Here is a 27,191-nt window from a genome sequence, read left to right on the forward strand (position 1 = left end):
AGAGAGAGAGAGAGAGAGAGAGAAAGAGAAAGCAAGCCCCCAAGTCTGGGATTCAAACTGTGGTCTGCAGTATGAAAGCTCAGTGCCTTAATTACCATGCCACCTGCCAACCCCCAAGTCTGGGATTCAAACTGTGGTCTGCAGTATGAAAGCTCAGTGCCTTAATTACCATGCCACCTGCCAACCCCTATATTATTGATAGATTTTTTTTTTTTTTTGAGAGAGATTTTTGCTACATGGCACATGTACTTGCTAGAGAGACAGAGACAGAAAGTGAGAAATCACCCTCCAGGGAGATGGCCATGCTGCAATCCCTTTTCATCCATTCTCCTATCAGGATTCTGGGCATGCACACACATGCACCTGGTATGAGTTTTAAGCCCCTGGGGTCTGGGACTTGAACTGCTGTCTACCATGTGGGAGTCCAGTGATGTAACCATCCCTATGTTATTAATCCTTCATGTAAATAATGAAAATCTTCTTCCAGTTTGTAACCTATTCTCCTACTTTCTTTTTTTTTTCTCTCTCTCTTTTTCTTTTTTTTTCCTTAAGTTTTTGCCCTAGGATGGATGCCCTTGCTGGAGAGATACAGAGACAGATCAGATCATGAGAGGGAAATCACCCCCCAGGGGAGATGGCCATGCCACAGTCCCTTCTCCTCCATTCTCCTCCTAGGATATTTTGGGCACACATGCACATGCGCCCAGCATGAATTTCACTTTATTTTATTTTTCAATTTGACCAGAGAGGGACAGAGTGAGAGTGAAAGAGAGAATGTGAGAAAGCAAGCCACCAGATCTGGGGCTTGAACCACAATCAGCCATGTGGAAGTTCAGTGCCCTTAACTACCACACTACCTGCTGGTCCCACCTAGCATGAATTTCAAACCACCAGTCTGGGACTTGAGCCGCAGTCAGCCATGTGGGAGTTCAGCACCTCAACCACCACAGTATTTGCTGGCCCTCTAAAATGTCTTTTTTTTTTTTTTAAGCACACCACCTGATGATCCTGACAAGTCAGTTATTTTAAACACTTAAGTGAAATAACAAAATAACAAAAGCATCCCGTTGTTGTTAATTCTCCCTCTATCATGTTATCTTTAATGCTGTTTTTCAACGTTTACCCTTTCCAAAATACATTATCCAATGCTCCCATCTTTTGTGAATTGCTCTGGCTTCATTCCTACTTCCTGTTGATTCTCTTTTTTTCTTTTTTGTTTTTTTCTAAGTTTTTGCCATAGGATGCATGTGCTCACCAGAGAGAAGGAAAGGAGAAATCACTCCCTAGAAAGGATGACCACACCGCCAATCCTTCTCCTCCATTCTCCTCTTGGATTTCGGGGCACATATACATGTGCCAAGCATGATTTTTAAGCTGTTGGATCTGGGACTTGCACCACAGTCAGCCACGTGGGAGTCCAGCTGCCTTAAGCACCACACCACCTGCTGGTATATGTATATATAAAATTATAATTTTTTATAAATATATTTTTTTTGAGAAGTTTTTGCTATAGGGTGCGTGCCCTCGCCAGAAAGACAGAGAGAGAGAGAGACAGACAGACAGACAGACAGAAAGCGAGAAATGACACCCACCCCACCCATCCCCCGGGAGGTGGCCATGCTGTAATACCGGCATGAGTTTAAGCCACCAGGTTCAGGTCTTAAACTGCAGTCGACTACATAGGAGCCCAGGGACATAGCCATTACACCAATTGCTGGTCCCATTTTTTAAGAGAGATTTTTGCTATAGGGCGCGTGCACTCACCTGAGAGAGCGGAACAGAGAAACAGAAAGTGAAAAATCAACCCCTTGGGGTATGGCCACGCTGCAGTTCCTTCTCTTCCTTTCACCTCTTAGGATCTTGGGCACACACGCCCTGCATGAGTTTTAAGCCACAGGGTCTGGGACTCGAACCACGGTTGACTACTTAGGAGTCCAGTGATGTAACTATTATGCTATCTGCTGTTTCCCTAAAATGTCTTTTTTTAAAAAAAAAGATTTTACTTTAATTTTATAAGTTAAGAGGTTGTGTATCCCCAGTAGGTTCTCAGCATGCTGTGATCCCCCTCCCAACCTTCCAGCCAGCCAGGATTGCAGGCATGCCAGGTATGTTCAGATCAGCCTAGGATATAAACCTGGGGCCTCTCCTGTGATTCTAGTATTGCACAGTGGCATCCTGTACCTGTACCACCATGCTGGGTCTAGGGCATCTTTTGTTGATGAATCATTCTTAACTTTTTTACATTAACAAATTAATTTCATTTTGCTATAGGTTGTGTGTGTTTGCATGGGATATGATGGGAAAAGAGACAGAGAGGGAAAGTGAGAACCCCCCCCTCCCCCGGGTGATAGCCATGCCGCAGTCCCTTCACGATTATCCTCTTGGATTCTAGGCATTCAGGCACACATGTCTGGCATGATTTTCAAGCCACTGGGTCTGGGACATTAACTACAAAGTCAGCTATGTGGGATCAACTTTCCCAACCTCCATGCCATCTCCTGGCCCAAATCATTCTTGTTTTTTGTTGTTGTTGTTTAGAGATTTTTGCTCTAGGGCTTGTTTGTTCGCTGGAGAGACAGAGAAACAGAAAGCAAGAAATCACCCCCCAGGGGGGATGGCCATGCCGCAGTCCCTTCTCCATTCTCTTAGGATTTTGGACATGCACACACATGCGCCCAGTGTGAGTGTCATCCCGCCAGATCCAGGACTCAAGCATGGGAGTCGAGCACCTTAACTACTGTGCCACCTACTGGCCCCTCATTCTTAATTTTAACACAGCAAAATATACTTTTTCATTTATAGTCGGTGTTCTGTGTCATGTTTGTCCCTGAACATAATCCTTGCCTTTAAGGAGCTTATGCTGTAGTGGAGGGGACAGATAGGTAATTGCACACAGATGTCACATGAGCCTTGATTGTTAGAGTGACCACTTCTCTTTGTGGGTTAGGAGTGGATATAAGAAAGGTTTCACAAGGCAGAGAGTCTTAAGCTGGGAATTAAGAGATGAATAAGTGGACAGGTAGGATAGACCTTCTCAGTGAGGGTGAAGGGCATGAAACAGCTTGACTACTTCCGGGCACTGCCAAGAGGTCCAGATGGCTGGAGCTGAGGGCTGGAGGGACTCCGGCCCTTCATGAAGACAGATTTGGGTGATTGCAATCAGGGGCTTATTGAAGCAATGGGGACGAATAGGCACAGGGGAGTATAGAGGGAGGAGATGGGGCCAGAGCCTGCTGTCTTTTTTACTTTTATTTATTTATTTATTTATTTATTTATTTATTGCCATGGGGTATGTGTACTTGATAGAAAAGAACAGAGGGAGAGGGACCAGCAGTTGGCATAATGGCTATGTCGCTGGACTCCCATGTAGTCGACCGCGGTTTGTGTCCCGGACCCAGTGGCTTAAACTCACGCCGGGCGCATGTGCGTGCATGCCCAAGATCCCGAGAGGAGAATGGAGGAGAAGGGATTGCAGCGTGGCCATCCCCCCTGGGGGATGATTTCTCGCTTTCTGTCTCTCTGTCTCTCTCTGTCTTGCGAGTGCACGCACCCTATAGCAAAAAACCTTTCCAAAAAATAATAATAATAATAATAATAAACAGAGGGAGAGAGATGGGGAAAGTGAGCTATCACTTCCCAGGGGGAAAGGCCATGCAGCAGTCCCTTCTCTGTTCTCCTCTTGGGATTTTGGGCATGCATGCACATGCACCCAATGTGTTTTTCACGCTGCCAAGTCCAGAACTTGAACCGCGCAGTTGGCCATGTGGGATCCAGAGGCTTTAACCACCACACCACCGGCTGGTGTGAGCCTGCTGAATTGATGCCTAGAACGGTCAGTGCCTAGTGGCTCTGGGAAGCATGGGGGGCTCTGGAGGTGAGCCCTGATGGTGTGCTACCTGCTGTGCTGTTGGATGCTGTTTCAGCCTCAGGTATTGGACAAAGGCTGACATGTCTGAGGGCAGGGTGTATTGTTGGCAAGGCTAACCAGAGCCGTAACTTTCTGATGGAGATGGGGTTCAGCGAAGTATTTCTCAGTTGAAGGACAGTGTAAACACAGTAACAGATTTCGGGTGGCCAGTAGCATGAATTTCTACAAACTGACCTGTCGAGCAAATCTGGCCCAATGTTGTTTTTGCTCATAAAGGTTTTTTGGAACACTGTCTGTCTCTCTAGCAAGTATACATGGCCTATGGCAAAAACCTTAAAAAAAAAAAAAAAAAAAATAAAGAAAGAAAGAGAGCATGTGCTTATTGGAGAGACAGAAAGCCAGAGGGGATGGCCATGCCACAATCCCTTCTCCTCTTGGGATTTTGGGCACACGTGCACCAGGTGTGAGTTTCAAGTCGCCAGGTCTGGGACTCGAACCATGATCAGCCATGTGGGAGTCTAGCACCTTAACCACCACGTCACCTGCCGGCCCTTTCTTTTTTATTGTCAGAGGGCATGTGTGCTTACCAGAGAGAGAAATAAGGCACCCCCTATAAGCTGTGGTCACATGCAGTCCTTTTTCTTCTTCCTTTTTCTGTCAGGATTTTGGGCATGTATGCATATAACACCTGTCATGTTTTTCAAACTGCCATGGCTAGGGTTTGAACTGTAGTTGGTCATTTGGAATCCAGCTCCCAGAGCACAGCACTTAACTACTGTACAGTGGGTCAGCTCAGAGTATTTTGTCTGACAGAAGTAATAACATTGTTAACTTTAGAAAATGTGCGGGGCCAGCAGGTGGACATGGCCTACCACAGTTTGAGTCCTGGACCTGGCAGCTTGCCTTCTCACTTTCTCTCTCTCTCTCTGGTGAGTGCACATGCCCTATAACAAATAAAATAATAATAATGGGACCAGCAGTTGGCATAGTTATGTCTCTAGACTCCCATGTTGTCAACTGCAGTTCAGTCATGGACCTGGTGCTTAAACTCATGCCAGGCACGTGTGTGCATGCATGCCCAAAAATCCTAAGAGGAGAATGGAGGAGAAGGGATTGTGGTGTGGCCATCCCCCCAGGGAGTGATTTCTTGCTTTCCATCTGTCTCTCTGGCAAGTACACGTGCCCTATAGCAAAAATCTCTTAAAGAAAAGAAAAAATAGAAACAATGAAAGATAAATAAATAATAGAAAAAGGAAATGTGGAAAGGTCAGACATGTAACGAAAGCCCTTTTGTAGTTTAACATTGATTACATTGGGACCAGTAGTTAGCGTAATGGCTATGTCGCTGGATTCCCACGTAGTCGACCGCGGTTCATGTCCTGGACCTGGTGGCTTAAACTCACGCCGGGCGCGTGTGCGTGTGTGCCCAAGATCCTGAGAGGAGAATGGAGGAGAAGGGATTGCGGCTTGGCCATATCCCCCCTGGGGGGTGATTTCTCGCTTTCTGTCTCTCTGGCTCTCTCTGTGTGGCGAGCGCACGCGCCCTGTAGCGAAAACCTCTCAAAAAACAAACAAACAAACAAAAACATTGATTACGTTTCTTTTGAGTTTTCTTTGTGCTTCCCTTTCACATGGTAGAAATAGTGCTATGGTAAATGTCTGCATGTCAGAATTTTTCTGTGAGGTGCCTACCACTATAGTGGCATAGTGGTTAAAGGCATTGGCCTTTAGTGGTTTAATGGTTGGCCACAGTTCAAGTCTCGGATCTAGCTACTTGCTTTCTCCCTTTTCCTTTCTCTCTGTCTCTCTCTGGTCAAATTAAAAAATAACAACAAATGGAATTAAAAAATAAATAATTCTTTTTTTTTTTTTTTGGAGAGGATTTTTTTTGTTTTTTTTTGCTATAGGGTGTGTGGGCTTGCCAGAAAGAGACAGAGAGACGGAAAGCGAGAAATCATCCCCGACGGGAGATGGCTACACCACAATCCCTTCTCTTCCATTCTCCTCTTGGAATCTTGGGAATGTATGCATACGCGCCTGGCGTGAGTTTAAGCCACTGGGTCCGAGACTCGAACCATGGTCAATTACATGGAAGTCCAGCAGCATAGCCATTACACCAACTGCTGGTCCCAATAATTCTTTTTTTAAAGGATTATTTATTTAATTTTATTTATTCATTCATTTATTTTAATTTGACCAGAGAGAGACACAGAGTGTGAGAGAAAGAGAAAGGGAAAGTGAGAAAGCAACCCACCAGGTCCGGGATTCGAACTGTGGTCGGCCATGTAGGAGTGTCCAGTGCCTTAACTACCAAGCCACCTGCTGATTCCCTAAATAATTCTTTAAAAAATTTTTAAAAACTTTTCTGTGAGAGGTTTATTGGGTCAAAGGAAGTGTAAACGTTTTTTAAAAATTTATTCATTTATTTAATTTGACCAGAAAGAGACAGAGCGAGAGAGAGAGAGGGAAAGTGAGAAAGCGAGCTACCAGGTCTGGGACTCAAACCGTGGTCAGCCATGTGAGTGTCCAGCGCCCTAACTACCACGCCACCTGCTGGCCCTGGAAGTATAAACATTTTTAAACCTCTAGATACAAATTACCAACTTATTTTCCAGAAAGATTTTATCCATCCCAGCAGCACTGAGTATTGAAGTTATTTTTACTAATTTGGTAGACAGAAAGTAATATCCCTTTTTAATTAATTATTTTAGATTTTTGTCATAGGGTGTGTGTGTTCGCCAGAGAGCAGAGAGAAGGGGGAAGTGAGAAATGGGAACAGATAGGAGGGACTGGGGGAGTGTCGAAGGAGGAGAGTGGGCACAAGCACACATCCCCAGTGTGCTCAGGGAGCTCGTGGGATGCAAACTCAGTTCCTTCCATGTGGGTCTACTTTTACTGCTGCGTCACTGCCTGGCCCCAGATCACGTATATCTAAGTGGTGGTGAGCATTGTCTTAGGTCCCTAAGCCTTTCATAACCCTTTTTTTTTTTTTTTGTGAGAGGTTTTTGCTATAGGGCGCGTGCGCTCGCCAGACAGACAGAGAGAGACAGAGAGATAGAAAGCAGGAAATCACCCCCCAGGGGGGATGGCCACGCCGCAATCCCTTCTCCTCCATTCTCCTCTTGGGATCTTGGGCACACACGCACACGCGCCCGGCGTGAGTTTACACCACCGGGTCTGGGACTCGAACCGCGGTCGACTATGTGGGAGTCCAGCGACATAACCATTACGCTAACTGCTGGTCCCACCCTTTTTAAAGACTGATCTGTGTTCCATCATTAGGACGTTCCATAATTTGTTTAAGAATTCCCTTATCGTGGGGCTGGCAGGTGGTGTGGTGGCTGAGGCGCTGGACTCCCATGTGGTTAACCACAGTTGGAGTCTCAGACTTTGCAGCTTGCTTTCTCACTCTCCCTTTCTCTGTCTCTCTCTGGTCAAAATTGAAGAATACTGATAATAAATAAAATTAAAAATCAGTAAATCTTTAAAGGAAAAAAATAATTCCCTTATCGTAAGGTGTTTAGGTTGCCTCCAGATTGAGGCCTTTTTCCATGGTCAATTATAATAATGATAATTTTTATAATTAAGAACATCCTAAATAGCCCCCATCATTAGGGGCTAAAACAAATTAGGTTTTTGAACCACAGCTCAGTGATGGCAGAGGCCGTTGCTCAGAATGGCTGCACTGACCTGCTGCCGTATTGTACGTAATTACTGGGTTCCAGCGCAAAGCCAGTGGGCGTTTCTGGGCATTGGCTCAAACATGGCTCGTGCCCCTGGAGCAGAAGGTTCTCCTCTCCATTGTCTTCTGGTGGTTGAGACCCTCTTGGGTATATGCCATTTGAGGAGTGGCAGCCCATCTTGAGTCAGTCTTAGCTCTGCCTTCAGGGAGTTCCTCTTTCTGCAGGGGCAGGTACAGAAACCAGTAAATGCAATTGGGTTTAGATAAGCAGCCTAGGTGTAGAAGACCACAAGAAAGGGGAGTCAGCCCTCTCTGGTGAGAGAGTGGGTCAGAGGGCTCAGGAGAGGGGAGACGTGGCTGAGTGGAAGGATGGCCTGAGTGGAAGGGGACTTGTATGGAGGGAAGAGAAGTCAGGACTTCTGCACCTCCAGAGTCAACAGGTGGGAAGTAGCTTGGAATGTTCTGGGACTTGCTAGGATCGGATGTGACTGGAGATAAGATACCAAAGATGGGAAGGCTTTGTCTGAGTGGGGACAGTGACTGGTCAAGCCCTGAGGTGCTTTTGTGCATGTCATCCTCATCTCAAGTCACCAGGGGACTGGGCCATGGTCGTTCTGGGGTCTGTGGAGGCAGCCAGCCTTTAGGTGAAGCTTTAGCTGCAGTTTTTGCCAGTATTACTTAGAGTGTTTGGCAGAGTTCTGTGAGCTGGTTCATCTGGGGATGTGTGGACATGCTGGAACACACCCGTGTGCTGAGGATCTGGGAAGCGCCAGCTGCTGAGATGAGTGACACCTCAGGAGTCCTTGATTCTGAAGCCAGGCCTCTGTACCTCCGTGTGGTCACGGAGACTTCTAATTATAGGCACTGAGCTAAACCAGCCAGCCATCCTGAGGGCACCCGATGTTGAATCTTCCAGGGCAGGAGATGGGCTTTTGCCAGATGAGTTGGCAGCTCAGTGGCAGGCTTGGCACCCACAGGTGTGTTTAGTCACCACAGGCCTGACCTGACTCCTGTGTGCTCATGCTGTGTGCTGGGCACCAGCACTGCTCTTGGCCACTGAGAGCGAGGTGACGGGAAGAAGGGAGGCCAAGACTTGTTGACTATCTGCTCTATGTCCAGTGCTGGGCAGGTACTATTACCTACCTGTCTGTCTGCATCCCCATGAGAGCACTTAGCATAAATGTTGATATCTCCATTTTCCAAATGAGAGAAGGCCAGCTTGGGGAGCGAGCATACTGGCGTGAGGGTGAACCAGGAAGTACGCAGCATGTTGACACCCATGCCTTTTATTTTGCATGGCAGATCCAGAGCTCCCTCCCATCTGGGGCAGGTGGTCTTGGCCTTCTCACTGAAACTTGGTTGGTGGGGGCCGGCAGGTGGCATGGTGGTTAAAGGTAAACAGTTCTTTAAAAAAAGAAACTTGAATGGTGAACAGTGGTCTCAGGGATAGAAGTGGAAGCTCGGTGTCCTGGCCTTAGCCCTGGCCACGTTCTTGTGAGCAACTTACTGGAACTACTTGGGTCTCAGTTTCCACATCTGCAGATGGGATACAGAATGATGTGGGTACTTAAGGGGAATTTCGTGGGAATCAACAGTTTTATGAGCTGGGACCCCGTGAGCCCAGGGTCTTCTGCGGGCATGCTGGAACAACTGAGGGTGTATAGTGCTCGGAACGTGGTTCCCTCTCCATCCTTGCCTCTCTCTGAGCAGGGCCTGTTAGTGGAGTCCAAGGCAGAGTTCAGGCTGAGCCTTCCTCTAAGAAAAGGGGCCTCAGAGCCACACTGAACTGAGTGTATCCTCTGTGTTGCCTCTTAGTGGTATTTGTATGACCTTGTAAGTCCTTTCACCTCTTTGAGCCTTTGTTTCCTGCCCTACAGTAGCAGAACTAGCACTTTGTCCCCTGTTAGACTTCAAAGGAGCAAACCTGTTGGGTGTTTGTCACTAAACAATGTCCCCTGGTCCTCTGCGGCTCCTGCATGATGGCTCCTGCATGATAAACAGTGCGCTTGTAGCCCTCTTGCTCAGACGGCTGTGGGAGCACAGTGGAGTCGCGCTTCACAACCGTCGTGTCTGTTGTGTTCAGATCTGACCAATAGCAGGTCCTCTTCTGGGTGCCAGCAGCCCAGCCGTGACCACGGCAGGCTTTCTGCATTGCTGCTGTCTGTGAGCCAGAAAGGCGCAGTGTGTCGTCATGCTCATCCGTGTCTGTCCGCGTCTGTGGTCGTTGTCATAGAGTTCTGTCAGATGCTGTGGAGAAGTACAGAGGGCTGTGATAGGTGGCCGGGAAAAACCTTGCTGGGTGACATGTGCTGAGCCTGAAGACGCAGAGAGGTCACAGGAAGAGGGTGGGGGGAATGACTGCGAGAAGAACATCTCAGGAGCTAGGTGGGAGCCTGGGGCGTGAGGAGAGCTCTTGGCTCTGATGGTGGGTCAGCAAGGCTCAGGTGCAGGGTCTGTGGGGTGCACAAAGGCTTGGAGAGGCCAGAGAAGGGCATTTTGATGTTCCTCCTTTGTGGTCAGTGATCGACTCCCGGTTCTGCCATTGTCCCCTAGGTGTCCTTAAGCCCCTGGTCCTTTGTTTTCTCATCGGTGGCACAGCGAGCATTAGCGTATATTATCTTACACACAAATCTGCTTTGGAAACCTGCTTTCCTTGCACAGGTGTGGGGGTCACCGTGGTCGTCTTCCACAGGATTTGGGGCACTCAGTAACACATGTGGTGTGAGGTGCAGTGGTGCGGCACTGCGGTGCAGGAAGCATATGGAAGGTGGGTTTCAGTTCCTGAGTTGGCTTGTCCACGCCGGGTGTGCATGTGTGCCAGTGATCTCGGTTGGCTAGGGAGGCTGGGGAAGATCACAGAGTGACCTTCTTGAAGGTGCTTACCTCTCTCTCATGAAAGAAAGAAACTTAAAAATAAAAGTACACACAACATGGGGCCAGCATGTGGCATGGTGATTAAGGCACTGGACTCCCACATGGCCGCCCATGATTCAAATCCCGGACCTAGCAGCTTTCTCTTTCTCTCTCTATCGCTCTCTGGTGAGCGCATATGCTCTATAGCAAATTAATAACAGTGATCGACTCCCGGTTCTGCCATTGTCCCCTAGGTGTCCTTAAGCCCCTGGTCCTTTGTTTTCTCATCGGTGGCACAGCGAGCATTAGCGTATATTATCTTACACACAAATCTGCTTTGGAAACCTGCTTTCCTTGCACAGGTGTGGGGGTCACCGTGGTCGTCTTCCACAGGATTTGGGGCACTCAGTAACACATGTGGTGTGAGGTGCAGTGGTGCGGCACTGCGGTGCAGGAAGCATATGGAAGGTGGGTTTCAGTTCCTGAGTTGGCTTGTCCACGCCGGGTGTGCATGTGTGCCAGTGATCTCGGTTGGCTAGGGAGGCTGGGGAAGATCACAGAGTGACCTTCTTGAAGGTGCTTACCTCTCTCTCATGAAAGAAAGAAACTTAAAAATAAAAGTACACACAACATGGGGCCAGCATGTGGCATGGTGATTAAGGCACTGGACTCCCACATGGCCGCCCATGATTCAAATCCCGGACCTAGCAGCTTTCTCTTTCTCTCTCTATCGCTCTCTGGTGAGCGCATATGCTCTATAGCAAATTAATAATAATGATGAATAAAATAAAATAATTCTTAAACAGAAATATAAGATATGATAGGATAGACTAAGTAATGGGGTCAGAGAGAAATGATTGGAAACAAGACAGAGGCTGGCTAATGATCAGCACTACCGATCGCCTCTGCTGCATCTTGCTGAACACTTGCAGAGGCAGGGAGGCTGCCGGGATGACGTCAAGTTCTTCCTGGCTGCTAGAGCAGAGACTGGGTCAGAACTTTGAAACCCGATGCCCTTGAGGCATTAGAGGGGGAAGTGACCATGGAAAAGCATGGTGTTTTTAAATTTCTTTCCCTGGATTGAGGCTGCCTCTGGCAGGGCTCCTGTATGTGTTGGTAACTGCTTGTGTCTGTCCGTTCACAGGTCTGCTGGAGGCGCTGGGCAATGAACCTGAGACTCCTGCCCAGAGGGGTCTGAAGCCATTTGAGAAAGCAGAGGGAGTCCTGGGGAAGATGGCCATGGCCCCAGGCACTTCCCTGGCACAGGTGTACACCAGCCCTGTGGCAGTGGCTGTGTGGGAATGGCAGGACGGGCTGGGTACCTGGCACCCCTACAGTGCCACTGTCTGCAGCTACATCGAACAGCAGTTTGTCCAGCAGAAGGGCCAGCGTTTCGGGCTAGGGAGCCTGGCCCACAGCATCCCCTTGGGCCAGGCAGATCCCTCACTGGCCCCTTATATCATCGACCTTCCCAGCTGGACCCAGTTCCGCCAGGACACCGGTACGACATGTCTATCTCTAGTACAGGTCTGAGCGACCGCTTTGGGCCAGGTGCTGTGCTAGGTGCTGGGGTTCCAGAAGTGGCTCCCCAAGCTTCATTTCTGCCCCTGAAATACATGTGGTAGAGAAGCAGGTGCTGTGGGTGAGAGCAGCTTTCATGCAGTTGGGTGTGTATGAGAACACACAGGATAGAATGTCCCTCGTAGTCCCCGCGGTCCCCTTCCCCTCCTCTCCCAAACCTAGAATGCCTTCTCAACCTGCAGAGATTCTTTTTGGCAGACAGGCAGCACAGAGGTAGTGTGCCATGGTCATGAAGAAGGCCTGGCGGTGAGTTCTGGCTCTACCGCTCCATAGCTGTGTGTTGTGGGTGGCTACCTCACTCCCTTAGGCATTTATGTTTTGTTTTTTGCATTCTGTAATGTATTTTGGTCAGTATTACTAAGAACAGAGCCACTGACTTCCTCTTGAACCATCCCCTTCCCTCTAATCCAGCTGTTCTCAGGGGGCAGATTTTACCCCAAGGGACATTTGACAATTTTTGGAGATAGTTTTGGTTGTCAGGGCCAGGTGGTCAGTGGAAGACGGGAGGATTTGCTCCTGGCACCTAGTAGGTACATGCTAAACATCCTGTAGGACCCAGGGCTGGACCCGCAACAAAAGTTTGGCCCAGAATGCCACTAGTGCCAAGGCTTGAGTGATTCCTGTCAGCAGTGTCCTAGGCTGTAAAACCCAGGGCTCCCGGTGAGTCAGATGCAGATGAAAATCCCTGCCTTCGTATTGTGCTCAGTCCACTGAGACAGACACCAAGCAGGACAGCCAGTATAGCAGCTGTGTGCTGTGGCAGGTAGCAGTGAGCACCAGGCAGGGGTGGACGTGGCAAGTGCTGCAAGAGGTCTGTTTGAAGATTGAGCTCAGGTGGCCAGGTCACTGAGAAAGGACAGGCAGACCTGCTGGAAGGGCAGGACGGAGGGAGGGGCAAGTCGTGTGAGCTTTTCAGTCTAGAAGGGCCTTTGGGTTTTATTCTGAAAGGGGTAGCCATAGGAGGATTGGGCAGAGGAGTGGCCCCCTCTGATTTGGGGGCCAAATCTCCCTGATGATGGAAGCAGGGGCCGAGGGCTGAAGATCAATTAGAAGGTAATCACAGTGATCTGTCTTCTGACAAGTGCTGTTGGAAGCGTAGGTCTCATTGTTTTTTTTATTATTATTATTATTATTTTTTATTCTTATTCTTTAGATTTAATTTATTTATAATGGGGTGTTTCCCCACTTTAGGATTTGAAAATCAGAGGGAATGGTGTATCCATGTAAGAGAATTGTGTAACAGTAAAGCTCCCCCACAGGACCATTGTCTTTGGGACCCACCAGAGTTTTAGAGATAGAGGAAATGCTTGTGGCATAATACATGAAAATAGCAGGAAATGTTTTCAGTGTGATTGTCAGTTTCTTAAATACCTGTGCCTGAAAGACTGGATAGGAAGAAATGCATTGCAATAAAAATTGCATGCTTTCCTTTCAGTGGTTGAATTTGGGTCTTTTTTTTTTTTAAATACTTTTTCTTTTTTTCGGAGAAATTTTCGCTGTAGGGTGTGTGCGCTCTCCAGACAGAGAGAGAGAGACATAGAGACAGAAAGTGAGAAATCACCCCCCAGGGGGGATGGTCATGCCTCAATCCCTTCTCCTCTCGGGATCTTGGGCATGTACGCACACGCGCCCGGCGTGAGTTTTAAGCCACTGGGTCCGGGATGCAAACCACGATCGACTGCGTGGGAGTCCAGCGACATAGCCATTACACTAATTGCTAGTTCCCTTTTTTAAAAAATACTTTTTAATCATAATTTTTTTAAGGTAAAAAAATATATATATATATATTTTTGGAGAGGTTTTTGCTATAGGGCGCGTTCACTCGCCAGGCAGAGAGAGACAGAGACAGAAAGTGAGAAATCACCCCCCAGGGGGGATGGTCACGCCGCAATCCCTTCTCCTCCATTCTCCTCTCGGGATCTTGGGCACGCACGCACGTGTGCCCGGCGTGAGTTTTAAGCCACCGGGTCCGGGACTCGAACCGCGGTCAACTACGTGGGAGTCCAGCGACATAGCCATTATGTTAACTGCTGGTTCCCCAAGGTAAAAAATATTTTTTAAAAGTTTATTTCCAGGGCCAGTGGGTGGCATGATAGTTAAGGTGCTAGACTCTTACATGGCCAACTATGGTTCAAGTCCTGGTCCTGGCGGCTTGCTCTCTCACTTTTCCCCTCTCTCTCTCTGCTGAGTGCACATGCCCCGTAGCAAATTAAGAACAAATAAATATTTTTTTAAAAAGTTTATTTCCTCCATGAGCAAGAGAGACAGAGATGATACTGAGGGAGGTGTCTGGACAAGAACCTAGAGCCTTCCCATGTGGGTCAGCCTCACAGAACATTGCATTTTACCAGTGAACCATTGTCTGTTCAATTTTTTGAAGCAAAGATGGGTAGGTTTTATCATTAGAAATATTTTGAAAAGCATCCTTAAGTCTGGACCGTGACTTATGCTTTCAATATCCTCCTGCCAAGGAGCATTGAGTCCCCTCTTCCACTTGATTCTTTTGGGCCCTGGTTTCTTAGAGTGTCTACACTTTACCTCCCCCCCAAAAACTGGAAACTAGATCACGTAGCAACATGACCACATACCTATGGTGATCACTCATTTATTTTGATTATTGAAGAAAAATGTTTAATTCTTTGCATTCTGGAGGAGTCTAACAGAGTAACCATTTATGTGCCATGCTCCATTTAAAACAGGCACCATGCGGGCTGTGCGGAGGCACCTGTTCCCCCAGCATTCAGCCCCGGGCCGGGGCATCATCTGGGAGTGGCTGAGTGATGATGGCTCCTGGACTGCCTATGAAGCCAGCATCTGTGACTATCTGGAGCAGCAGGTGGCCAGGGGAAACCAGCTCGTGGACTTGGCCCCGCTGGGGTATAACTACACCGTCAACTATGCCACCCACACGCAAACCAACAAGACTTCCAGCTTCTGCCGTAGCGTGCGGCGCCAAGCAGGGCCTCCTTACCCGGTGACCACTGTCATTGCTCCACCAGGCCACACAGGAGTCGCCTGCTCTTGCCACCAGTGCCTCAGTGGCAGCGGGACTGGCCCAGTGTCAGGCCGCTACCGCCACTCCATGACCAACCTACCCGCATACCCTATCCCCCAGCCCCCCCACAGGACCATTGTCTTTGGGACCCACCAGGCCTTTGCCCCATACAACAAGCCCTCGCTGTCTGGGGCTAGGTCGGCGCCTAGACTGAATAGCACCAACCCCTGGGGCGGGGCACCTACCACTCTGGGGAACCAGCATCTCTACCGCTCCAGCCTCTCCCACTTGGGACCTCAGCTTCTGCCTCCAGGACCGTCCACTTCCAGTGGAACCAGGTATCTTCTGTTCTGCTGGTCATTGTGTCAGCCCTGGGGGTCCTGTCAGCATGGCGAGGTTTCTGCTTTTACTTAGCTGGGAAGACTCACCTAAATGCCTGCAAGCTTGGCGGCACCTACCCCCTTGGTTTTTCCTGTTTTGCTGTCCCATGTGCATATGCCACGTGGGTGCTGAGGTGCTGTGGCCATCCATTGCCTCTAGTCCTGGTAGTCACCACATGGCTTGAAATTGCCAGTCCTTTTTACTCACTCAGGTGCTGTGTAGCAGAGCTCCAGGCCGTGTGCCTGAGCACTGCATGGCCAGGCTGTATCTGAGTGTGTTGATTGCTGCTGTGTGCCAGGTGCAGGATGGCAGAGACAGAAGCTATAGCTCTCACTCCTTGCCTACAGTCAAATACCAAGGAGGGCTGGGAACCCAGTGTCAAGTATGTGGTGGGTGGGGTGGGGCCACAGGTGGCATTGGTGATATAGCTCCCATACTGCTGCATGCAGCCCAGGGAGTCTTGTGGAGCTCTTGGAACCTTGAGAAAGCTGATGAAGTCATAGGCTTGATCCAGACCAGGTGGCTTTTTAATTTTTTTTAAAGGGAGATTTTTGCTATAAGGGTGTGTTGCACTCACCAAAGAGGAGGAGAGACAAAGTGAGAAATGCCCTCCAGGGAGAATGACCATACCACAGTCCCTTCTCCATTTTCTAGAGATTTGGGGCACACTTGCCCAGTGAGAGTTTAAGCTGCTGGGTCTAGGACTTGAACCACCGTTGACTAGGTGGGAGTCCAACTTTCTAACCATTATGCCATCTGCCGGCTCCCCAGGCATTTTAAAGTGAGAAAATCTCTCAAACATGGCTCATGGGGTAACTGAGCTGACTGATGAGGGGCATCCTGGCTCCTCATTATTGAGAACCTGGGGCTGAGAGATTCAGAATTCTGAGTGATGCCAGGATGGGGCTGCTGAGAGACCACGATCTGGGTGATTGTGACAGTCTGTGGGCCTGTGGCCTCCCCGTTCCTCAGGGATAAGGGCATCTTGTTGATTTGCACTGGTAGTGGCCAATTGGGTGCAACCTCACCTGATCCCGTCCCTCCCTTCTTTACCACCTGATGTGGTGGCTGGGACCTCCTTGGTAGCTTCTTGGACCTAGTACTTTTTCAGACTAGATTACAGAGGACCCTGCCAACTCCAGCAAGATGCATTACGTACCAGGTTCTATGGAGCAGGCTGCCGGAGTGGTTTCATTAGTCCTCCTAGTGGCTGGTGGGTAAGTAGGTAGTATCCTTGACTTAGAGATGAGAACGTTGAGGCTGATGAGGTTGGTGACAAACTAGTGGCAAACCTAGGATTAGACCCAGGCCCCAAATGTGATCTGTGGGACACATTGGGAGTTGTTGACGTGCTCTGGTGGGCAGAGTGGTGAGGACTGCAGAGACATCTATAGGGATGATGAGGAAGACGGTAGGCAGAGGAGGTGATGACCCTTGAGTGGGTCAGGATTTCCTTGGGTGTTTTCTGGTAGGACCTTTGGGTCTGGAATCTTTCTGGAGATAGGGAGTACGGTGAGGTATCATTTGGGCCCTCTGAGCTTTTGCAGATATAGCAAGTAGGGGTTCTGGGAGGTTCTTCCCCTGCCTCCCATCCTCAGTACATGGGTTACTCCCTTACGGAGTGCTCTGTATGCAGCCCAGATGGTTATTGGGAGTCCTGGGCTTTTGTCGGTTCTATGTCACTTAGCCACCTGGGGCTTCTTAAGCACTTACGCATTATTTCGAGGTACATTCTTAGATCGTGCTAGAGATAGGATTCTGGGATTGAGTCAGATGCCCTAATGGGGATTTGTCCCTTTTCTTGTGGTACGGGACTCTCATTGGTCTCCCCTAAACCATCTTGCCTCACTTCCCCACAATATTTGTTTGGGGTACCCCTCCTTTGCCTGAGGGCCTGAAGATACTGCTGATGTGGCCCTGCACCAGGCACGTTGCAGAGGATAGGTGGCTGGGCCAGCCAGTCTTGCCTCTGGTGTTGGGCCCTGCTTGTTGCTGCTTGCTGTGTGAGCCAGAAGGGAACCAGGCCAGCCGGCTTTGTTAGTTGAAACAGCCTCAAAGGGGCCTGCCTTCTGGAGTAGGTGTCTATCCCTATTTCCTCCGGCTTTTCTGAAGCTGGGAGGGGTGTAATGCACTTGTCTGGGCCTATCCGTGGTTTCCCCATGCCTCATTTGTAGTATGGTCCTGTTAGCCCTCCTCACACAGGTTGTAAAGCCGGAGGGGCTTAATGAATACTTGACTTCTTAACCCAGCAGGTGCTGAGAGAATCAAAAACACTTGGCACCTTGGTCTCCCTAGGGGCTGCGGTCAAGTTCTCAAAGCCAAGTGCACATCAACAGCATTAGGTGAAAGTTTCCGTGTCTGTGGGAGGAGGTGGCAGAGCAGGCAGTATAGGTCTGAAGACAGCACCGTGGCCTGGGCAGGCCTGGAACCAACTCTATCTACTGGAAGCCATTGGAAATAGCAGTTGAGCAAGTGAAACCAAAAACTTTTGTAGAACCCATGTGTTTTTTTCATTTTGTTTTTGGAATGCATGGGGTTTTAAGTAGCTTCTTGCTCAATATGGGTAAGCCATTGGCTCTGCCTCCCGGGAATAGGTAGTAATGAAGGTGTGTCTTTGTTGACTGAGCCGCTGCTGGGTTTATGTCAGCTTCCTGGTAGCTGAAGTTTATCCCTTTAAGCACCAAAACTTGTGTTTTAATGATACTGGATGCAAAACATTCCAAAATGTGTCATACACTCTCTTGTCCTTAAGAGAGGGTGTGACTCTTCGCCTGGTGTTTTGATGACATGGGGTAGTGATTAGGACCAGCAGTCTGTTGCCCATCAGTGTACGGTGAAGCTTTGCCCCTGTGCCACATGGCCCTGAAAGATGGCTGTCCTCATTGGTTTTCATCCGTGCCATTCTTCCTCCGAAGGGCCCTACTTCCTTCTGCTGTTGGCCTGGCTGTGTTTTGGCTAGGGTGATTGGAATCATGGGGTCCAAGCAGAGCCTTGCTCCTGTCTTGCTGTAGGCCCTCTGGTCAGCTCCGTTCCCTTTCCCTGTTTTTCTTTTCCTCTTTTGAGATTAAGTAGTTGAACTGGTCAGTTTCTGAAGCTTCCTTTTGTTAAAATATTGCTATGGTTTTCAGGATGTAGTTTAAGGTCCTAGAGGAAGGTGCCTGGCTACCCTTAGGCCTTGGTTCGACCTCCCTCTGCTCTTCTGAGACCTGGGTAACAGTGGACGTTTGTTTTGGGCTTTAGATTGAGCCTCACTATCATTCTGGGGGCCTTTTGAAATTATCCTCACCTTATAGATAGAGCAATTGAAGTCCAGAAAGAGGACTGGTCGTGTCCAGTGGAAACAGGTTCTGGAAGAAAGGTTCTAGCCTTACATCTGTGCTCCTGGTGCTACACATGCTGTCAGAGTTTGCCAGCTGGATGCCGGCTGCCAGCCCACATCCTAGAGTGTAGGGAGTGGAGAGGGGCTTGAGATTTCCTGACTCACCAGTCTCACCTTTGCCCCTTGCTTGGGACTATAAAATCGATCCGAACCGAAGACGTGGTCCTCATGTCTCATCTTCCAGTCTCCATTTGGAAGCTCCTGGAGATGGGCTCCTTCTCTGTGGGGAAATGTGGGCCTGGACCTGCCTTGGGCCAGAGATACTTAGCCACTGCACTGAGCTGCAGAGCCACGCTTCGATTTTCTGCACTCCTTGTTAAGGGCTGAAGGCCTGGGCTTCCCAAAGAGTTGGCCTGAGAGACCTGAACTGGTGGTGTCTTTACTACCTTCACTCATAGAACCTCAGAATTGCGTAGGTGACCAGAGATGACCTATCTTTCTTTCTTTTTTTTTTTAAAGAGTTTTTTGCTAAAGGGTACGTGCACTCACCAGAGAGACAGGGAGACAGAAAGTGAGAACCACTGCAGTTAACTTCCTCTCCACTCCCCTCTCGGGATTTTGGGCATGCATGTACATATGCCAGATGTGAGGGTTTTTTTTTTTTTTTTAAACAGATTTTTGCTCATAGGGCGTGTACACTTTCCAGAGAGACAGAGACAGAAAGTGAGAAATTGCCCCCCTGGGGGGATGGCCATGTCACAATCCCTTCTCCATTCTCCTCTCGGGATTTTGGGCAAGCATGCACACATGCTTGATGTGAGTTTGTTTTTTGAGATGGATTTTTGCTATAGGGTGTGTGCGCTTTCCAGAGAGACAGAGACAGAAAGTGAGAAATCACCGCTGCCCCCCCCCCAGGGCGGGGGAGGGGGATGGCCACATTGCAAAAGTTTTGGGTTGGGTCAGTGAAGAGGGAAAAAAACTGCTCTTTGTGTTGCACGGCCTCATAGGTTATCTTATTTGGGAAGAATAATCTAGAAAGTCGAATGAAGTAACTTCTTCCTTTGCACAAACAAAAGTTGGGAGCAGCTACTTTCAGACCCTGGCAGCTTCGGCTCTGTCTTCGGGGAGGTCTTCTAGATTAGAGCAGAACCAGCCAGCTCCTAGCCTCCATAGTAGGCTCTGACCTGAGACTGGTGGTTAGGAAGGATCTGGTTTAGCCCCTGGAAGAGGGAGGAGGAGCTGTCAGCAGACAGTGGCCGGCCTGGAGTCGGCCCTCATTTTCCGAGGGCCTGCTCTTGGTCTGGCCTGGGGCCTGTGGAACGAAATGAATGGGTGCAGGCCCTGTCCTGAGATGCTCCAGTGTAGGGATATTGTGGGAAGGTTTTACAGTCTTACTATTTCATCATCTGAAAGGGGAAGGGGTGAGTGGGAGGGCCCAGGAACTAAAAGGAGGAGGAGCTAGCAGGATCTTACACCTTCTCAGTCAACTGTTCTTAATGCAGGCTCACTCCCAAACCATAAAGGCATGCATTTGTTACCGTTTAAAACAAATATACAGGGGCCAGCAGTGGCCTAGTGGTTAAGGCATTGGACTTCCAAATGGCTGACTGTGGTTTGAATCTGGGACTTGGCAGCTTGCTTTCTCACTTTCCCTTTCTCTCTCTCTGGTCAAATTTAAAAATAATAATAATATTAATGACAAATAAATTTTTTAAAATGTGATGACTGAAAACCGAATGAGTGAATTGAACCTAGTCATTGTGGGAAGCAAAACCCTCATTACAAGAAACTTTTATTTTGTATTAATATTACATTTACAGAAAAGCTGCAAAACAGAGTTTCCATATCTCCTTCACCTGATGATTTTTAATAGTAACTTCTTCCATAATCACGATGTAGTTTTTAGAACCAGAAAATTACCACTGGTGTAATACTATTAATTACACTTGATTTTAGCCAAAAGATGGAAGCCACTGGTGCTATTCATTGAAGCCTTTTTATTATTATTTTTAGTTTTGCGATAGGGTGTGTGTTTGCGAGAGAGGAACAGAGAGAGAGAGAGCGAGAGAGAGAGAGAGAGAGAGAAAGAAAGAAAGTGAGAAATCTTGCCCAGGGGGGATGGCCACACCATAGTCCTTTCTCCTCCATTGTCTTCTTGGGATTTTAGGTACACACACACACAATCACACACATATGCCGGAATGTTTTTCTTTTCTTTCTTTTTTTATTTTTTTAAGAATTATTTTATTTAACTTTCTTTCTTTCTTTCTTTCTTTCTTTATTTATTTAAATTTGACCAGAGGGGAACAGAGTGAGAGAAAGAGAAGAAAAGCAAGCCACTGGATTTGGGACTTGAACGGCAGTCAGCCATGCGGGAGTCCAATACCCTTAATCACCACATCACCTGCTGACCCCCTCCACCCACCCACTGCATGATTTTCCAGCCCCTGGTCCCAGACTCAAACTATAGTTGGCAGTGTGGGCTCCAACTGCCCCAACCACTGCACCACTGGCAGCTAGCCGCAACTAAAGACTTTAAAAATTTCTACCAGTTTTCTTTTTTAAACAAAATTATTTATTATTATTATTTTTTTGCTATAGGACATGTGTGTTCACCAGAGAGAGAGAAAGAGGGAGGGAGAGAGAGGGAGGGAGGGAGAGAAAGTGAGAAAGCAAGCCACCAAGTCCAGGACTCGAACTGCAGTTGGCCATGTGGGAGTCCAGTGCCTTAACCACCATGCCACCTGCTGGCCCCCCAACCTTTTAAAAGTGTTTTTGTTTGTATTTTTTTTTTTTAACGTGTACTCACCGGGGGGAAGAACCGGAGAAAGTGAGAAAGCACCCCTCCAAGGAGAATGGCCACACCAGCCCCTTCTCCATTCTCTCGGGGTTTTGGTCATGCAAACACACACGCACCTGGTGTGTTACACATACCAGGCTTGTTTTTCCAGGCTGTCTGGTCTGGAACTCAAATCGCAGTCAGCCATGTGGGATCCAGCTTCCTTCACCATACCATTGGCTTGCTTCCATTTAAAAAAATTTTTAAGCTGGCATTGGTCTTTCTACATATTTTTTTTAAGATTTTATTTGTTTTAGTCATGATAGTGTGTATATATGTGTGTGTGAGAGAGAAGCATTCTTGACAGGGTCCAGTCACCATGGTCCCCTTCTAGCTCACCAGCTCATTGAGATCTTAGGCATTCAGAGCAGGGGACCGTGGTCAAACATGTGGCTTCCAGCCCCACAGTCCGGCACAGACCATGCCACTGTGGCTGGGCCAGTTTTGAGCTCTTCTTTCTTTCTTTTTCTTTTTTCTTTTTTTTTTTGAGAGGTTTTTGCTATAGGGCACGTGTGCTCGCCTGAAAGAAAGACAGAGAGCGAGATATCATCCCCTGGGGGGATAGCCATGCCACAGTCCCTTCTCCTCCATTCTTCTCTTGGGATCTTGGGCACGCATGCACACGTTCCCGGCGTTTAAGCCACCGAGTCTGGGACTCGAACCGCAATTGACTACATGGGAGTCCAGCGACATAGCCATTACGCCAGCTGCTGGTCCCTTAAGCTCTTCTTTCAGGATTGTTTTCAGAATCTTTGAATTCCTCAGAAACATGTGTTTTAACAACTTAAAGCTTTATGCTTGATTCCTTATGAAAAAACGATGAGACTCATCGCCTAGCATCATCTATCTTTGTGACGATGGCAAAACCAGAAGAGCTGTCCTATCCCCTGTCCGACTCTTCTCCCCTCCCTGGAGTCTGACTTAGAGTCCAGCATTCCCCTCTTGATTTTACAGAGTAAGGGCTGGCAGGCAGCCCCTCGTGCATGTTGTCTTGGTAAGCAGTTACAACTCTGGGCTAAACACTTCCAATACTCAGATCCTCTAGTCTGGGTCTGAGAAGATAAGATTGGAAGTTCCTTGCTCCTCTTTCTGAATACCCTTTATCAGGAGGTTTCATTTATAAAAAGAAAAAAACAGAAGGCCCCTTCACACACAGGCAGCTATGGGGAGTGGCGAGTGAAGCCCCGGCAGCACCAGTTGCTTCTAGCCTGGAGTTTCTCTCGCTTTGTTTCTGCCGCACTGCGCACTAAGCTCTGTTCTCTTTTCTCCCCAAGTGCCTCCCTCCCCAGCGGTCCCTCGAGCAGCCCTGGGAGCATCCCTGCCACTGTGCCCGTGCAGATGCCAAAGCCCAGCAGGGTCCAGCAAGCACTTGCAGGTAGGCACCTACTCTTGGTTCTAGAACAGTCTATGCCCACAGGACTTGATTAGGGTGAAGTGGGGTATATTGCGGGTGGGGGCTTTGTTACCCTCTCAGTCCTTAGGGGACCCAGAGGAGTCTCTGGGGAAACTACCTGTTTTCAGTGATGGTGGATCCCCAAAATGAGCCCGGGGAGCCCCCTACTTTTGCTGTCTGGGAGAGTCGGGCCTGACAATGGTAGGTGCCCTGGGGTATGCCATTTACATTCTTTTTAATTTTTGTATCGAATCAAGTTCTAAAAAGTCTCTTTTCTGTCCTGAAATACTTGAGGCATTTTCCTAAAAAGGGCCTCTGGGGAATTCATAGAACTGTTGTGGCCGCAGCTACAGTCCTATGTAGGAACGAGCAGCTTCGCGTCCAGCTGGGTCTTCTGTTATCCATACATCTAGGAACTGTTTTTAGAAGTCCTTTAGCAGGTGTCAGAGGTCCAAGGTTATTTTTGAACTATTAGGACATGTATATAAAAAAGAAGACAGAACAGTATAGTGAACCTCTGTTGCTTACAAGCTGACACAGGGGAGTCAGATAACCAGTTTGAGTTTTAGGTGAGTTGCTGAAACAGCACAGGGTGACTTAGAGGAGACAGATGGGCCTGGAGACAAGGAGGCCCTGCAGAGCCTGACCTCATGGTACCATCATAGTAATGATGAATGAGGACTAGCTAGGGGCTTTGCACACCGCCCCCACCCACTGCACCACTGGCAGCTAGCCGCAACTAAAGACTTTAAAAATTTCTACCAGTTTTCTTTTTTAAACAAAATTATTTATTATTATTATTTTTTTGCTATAGGACATGTGTGTTCACCAGAGAGAGAGAAAGAGGGAGGGAGAGAGAGGGAGGGAGGGAGAGAAAGTGAGAAAGCAAGCCACCAAGTCCAGGACTCGAACTGCAGTTGGCCATGTGGGAGTCCAGTGCCTTAACCACCATGCCACCTGCTGGCCCCCCAACCTTTTAAAAGTGTTTTTGTTTGTATTTTTTTTTTTTAACGTGTACTCACCGGGGGGAAGAACCGGAGAAAGTGAGAAAGCACCCCTCCAAGGAGAATGGCCACACCAGCCCCTTCTCCATTCTCTCGGGGTTTTGGTCATGCAAACACACACGCACCTGGTGTGTTACACATACCAGGCTTGTTTTTCCAGGCTGTCTGGTCTGGAACTCAAATCGCAGTCAGCCATGTGGGATCCAGCTTCCTTCACCATACCATTGGCTTGCTTCCATTTAAAAAAATTTTTAAGCTGGCATTGGTCTTTCTACATATTTTTTTTTAGATTTTATTTGTTTTAGTCATGATAGTGTGTATATATGTGTGTGTGAGAGAGAAGCATTCTTGACAGGGTCCTCCAACCTGTGGCTTCCAGCCCCACAGTCCGGCACAGACCATGCCACTGTGGCTGGGCCAGTTTTGAGCTCTTCTTTCTTTCTTTTTCTTTTTTCTTTTTTTTTTTGAGAGGTTTTTGCTATAGGGCACGTGTGCTCGCCTGAAAGAAAGACAGAGAGCGAGATATCATCCCCTGGGGGGATAGCCATGCCACAGTCCCTTCTCCTCCATTCTTCTCTTGGGATCTTGGGCACGCATGCACACGTTCCCGGCGTTTAAGCCACCGAGTCTGGGACTCGAACCGCAATTGACTACATGGGAGTCCAGCGACATAGCCATTACGCCAGCTGCTGGTCCCTTAAGCTCTTCTTTCAGGATTGTTTTCAGAATCTTTGAATTCCTCAGAAACATGTGTTTTAACAACTTAAAGCTTTATGCTTGATTCCTTATGAAAAAACGATGAGACTCATCGCCTAGCATCATCTATCTTTTCCTTTCTGTGACTATGGGAAAACCAGAAGAGCTGTCCTATCCCCTGTCCTACTCTTCTCCCCTCCCTGGAGTCTGACTTAGAGTCCAGCATTCCCCTCTTGATTTTACAGAGTAAGGGCTGGCAGGCAGCCCCTCGTGCATGTTGTCTTGGTAAGCAGTTACAACTCTGGGCTAAACACTTCCAATACTCAGATCCTCTAGTCTGGGTCTGAGAAGATAAGATTGGAAGTTCCTTGCTCCTCTTTCTGAATACCCTTTATCAGGAGGTTTCATTTATAAAAAGAAAAAAACAGAAGGCCCCTTCACACACAGGCAGCTATGGGGAGTGGCGAGTGAAGCCCCGGCAGCACCAGTTGCTTCTAGCCTGGAGTTTCTCTCGCTTTGTTTCTGCCGCACTGCGCACTAAGCTCTGTTCTCTTTTCTCCCCAAGTGCCTCCCTCCCCAGCGGTCCCTCGAGCAGCCCTGGGAGCATCCCTGCCACTGTGCCCGTGCAGATGCCAAAGCCCAGCAGGGTCCAGCAAGCACTTGCAGGTAGGCACCTACTCTTGGTTCTAGAACAGTCTATGCCCACAGGACTTGATTAGGGTGAAGTGGGGTATATTGCGGGTGGGGGCTTTGTTACCCTCTCAGTCCTTAGGGGACCCAGAGGAGTCTCTGGGGAAACTACCTGTTTTCAGTGATGGTGGATCCCCAAAATGAGCCCGGGGAGCCCCCTACTTTTGCTGTCTGGGAGAGTCGGGCCTGACAATGGTAGGTGCCCTGGGGTATGCCATTTACATTCTTTTTAATTTTTGTATCGAATCAAGTTCTAAAAAGTCTCTTTTCTGTCCTGAAATACTTGAGGCATTTTCCTAAAAAGGGCCTCTGGGGAATTCATAGAACTGTTGTGGCCGCAGCTACAGTCCTATGTAGGAACGAGCAGCTTCGCGTCCAGCTGGGTCTTCTGTTATCCATACATCTAGGAACTGTTTTTAGAAGTCCTTTAGCAGGTGTCAGAGGTCCAAGGTTATTTTTGAACTATTAGGACATGTATATAAAAAAGAAGACAGAACAGTATAGTGAACCTCTGTTGCTTACAAGCTGACACAGGGGAGTCAGATAACCAGTTTGAGTTTTAGGTGAGTTGCTGAAACAGCACAGGGTGACTTAGAGGAGACAGATGGGCCTGGAGACAAGGAGGCCCTGCAGAGCCTGACCTCATGGTACCATCATAGTAATGATGAATGAGGACTAGCTAGGGGCTTTGCATATGTGTTAGCGCCTTTCATCCCTAAATAACTCTGTGAGGTAGGGACTTTTTTTAATAGATTTTTTTTTTCTTTTTTAAGCTTATTTATATCCTCAGACAGAGAGGCAGGCACCTTCAGCAGGGTCCCCAAACCATGGTCCACTCTCAGTTTGGATTACCGGCATGTGTGTGTACCCTCCTGGCGTGTAGAGGGAGGTCCTGGGACACTCCCACGTGGGTCCTGTTGCACTACTGCTATGCCATTGTCTGACCCCTTAGGGGCTTTTATTCCCCTTTTACATTTGAGGAAACTTCAGCTCAGAAAATTTCAAAATTCTCCACTAGCCAGCCCTCAGCAGAACTGCAACTCATCTTTGGGACTTAGTCCCTGGCATTTAGACCTCAGAATCCAGCTCCTCTCTGTCGTTCTCTAGTGCTCCTGAGTCTGCTGGGAGTGCTGGGAGGGGCAGAGGCTGGGTACAGACAAGTGGAGCTTGCCCAGAGGCATTGGGAGTTTGGGTGTGCATCCTAGAGGAGCAGTCTGGGGTGGAAGGGGGTGCTGTTTGTCCCCCATGGGAATGTGTGAGTTTACAGACTGTGGGTGGGACTCTAGGAACAGGCCCTGGGAGCTTCTGGAAGGAAGAGCCAGAGGGATGGTAGCAGATGGATAGGGAGAGTGGGGGGCTGGTGGGCAGGGGAAGCCCCAGACAGGAGACCTGCCCAGCAGGCCCTCTGGAGCCTACATTGGCTGCTCAATCATCAGCCCTCTGCCGGGGCCAGGAAAAAAGAGGGAGCAAAGTTGTACTGACAAGAAAGTTCCATCCCCGTGTAAGTGACCTCGTGACATGGGTGCCTTAGGTGAGTCAGACTTATTGTGTGTCTGTGCGCCTGTGTGGTGGTGTTGGAGAGCTCTGAGTACACGTGCCAGGCCTCCATGCGGCCCTGCTCCTTTGGCTCTGGTCTCCGGGCCTTCGCAAGCCTTTGAGGCAGTGCTGACGGGGCCTGGGACCGATCTGCAAAGCCATGGTACAGATGTCTTAACCACCTCTGCATGTTCTCGGGGGTGCCCTGAGGACCAAGCAGCACTTGCTCTATTTCCTCTGTTCTCATGGCTGAGGACACTGTCCAGGCTGCAACCAGGCTTGTCCTTGATATCCCTTCTCACCTTGGCTCAGAGCAGGCCTGGAGCTGGGTGCACATTTTCATGTTTATTTCAG

General features: G+C 48.5%; 1 protein-coding gene across 6 annotated transcripts in view; it reads left to right on the plus strand.

Moving 5' to 3' along the window:
• Positions 1 to 27,191, plus strand: part of DTX2 (deltex E3 ubiquitin ligase 2) — a 42,802-nt gene that overhangs the window by 3,923 nt on the left and 11,688 nt on the right. For 3 of the 6 annotated variants that reach the window (XM_006155644.3, XM_014590592.2, XM_014590591.2), the window contains exons 3-6: positions 2,040 to 2,105; positions 11,548 to 11,904; positions 14,684 to 15,317; positions 22,793 to 22,893. In XM_006155644.3, coding sequence (XP_006155706.1) covers positions 2,099 to 2,105; positions 11,548 to 11,904; positions 14,684 to 15,317; positions 22,793 to 22,893 — 1,099 coding nt within the window. In that variant the 5' untranslated portion in view covers positions 2,040 to 2,098. Of the gene's footprint in view, positions 1 to 2,039; positions 2,106 to 10,767; positions 10,872 to 11,547; positions 11,905 to 14,683; positions 15,318 to 22,792; positions 22,894 to 27,191 lie in introns of those variants that run through there. The other 3 variants (XM_006155646.3, XM_006155647.3, XM_027774654.1) reach the window with 2 other exon arrangements.

The sequence above is a fragment of the Tupaia chinensis genome, unplaced genomic scaffold, assembly GCF_000334495.1.
Source record: "Tupaia chinensis unplaced genomic scaffold, TupChi_1.0 Scaffold000465_1, whole genome shotgun sequence".
In the NCBI taxonomy this organism is placed as follows: domain Eukaryota; kingdom Metazoa; phylum Chordata; class Mammalia; order Scandentia; family Tupaiidae; genus Tupaia; species Tupaia belangeri.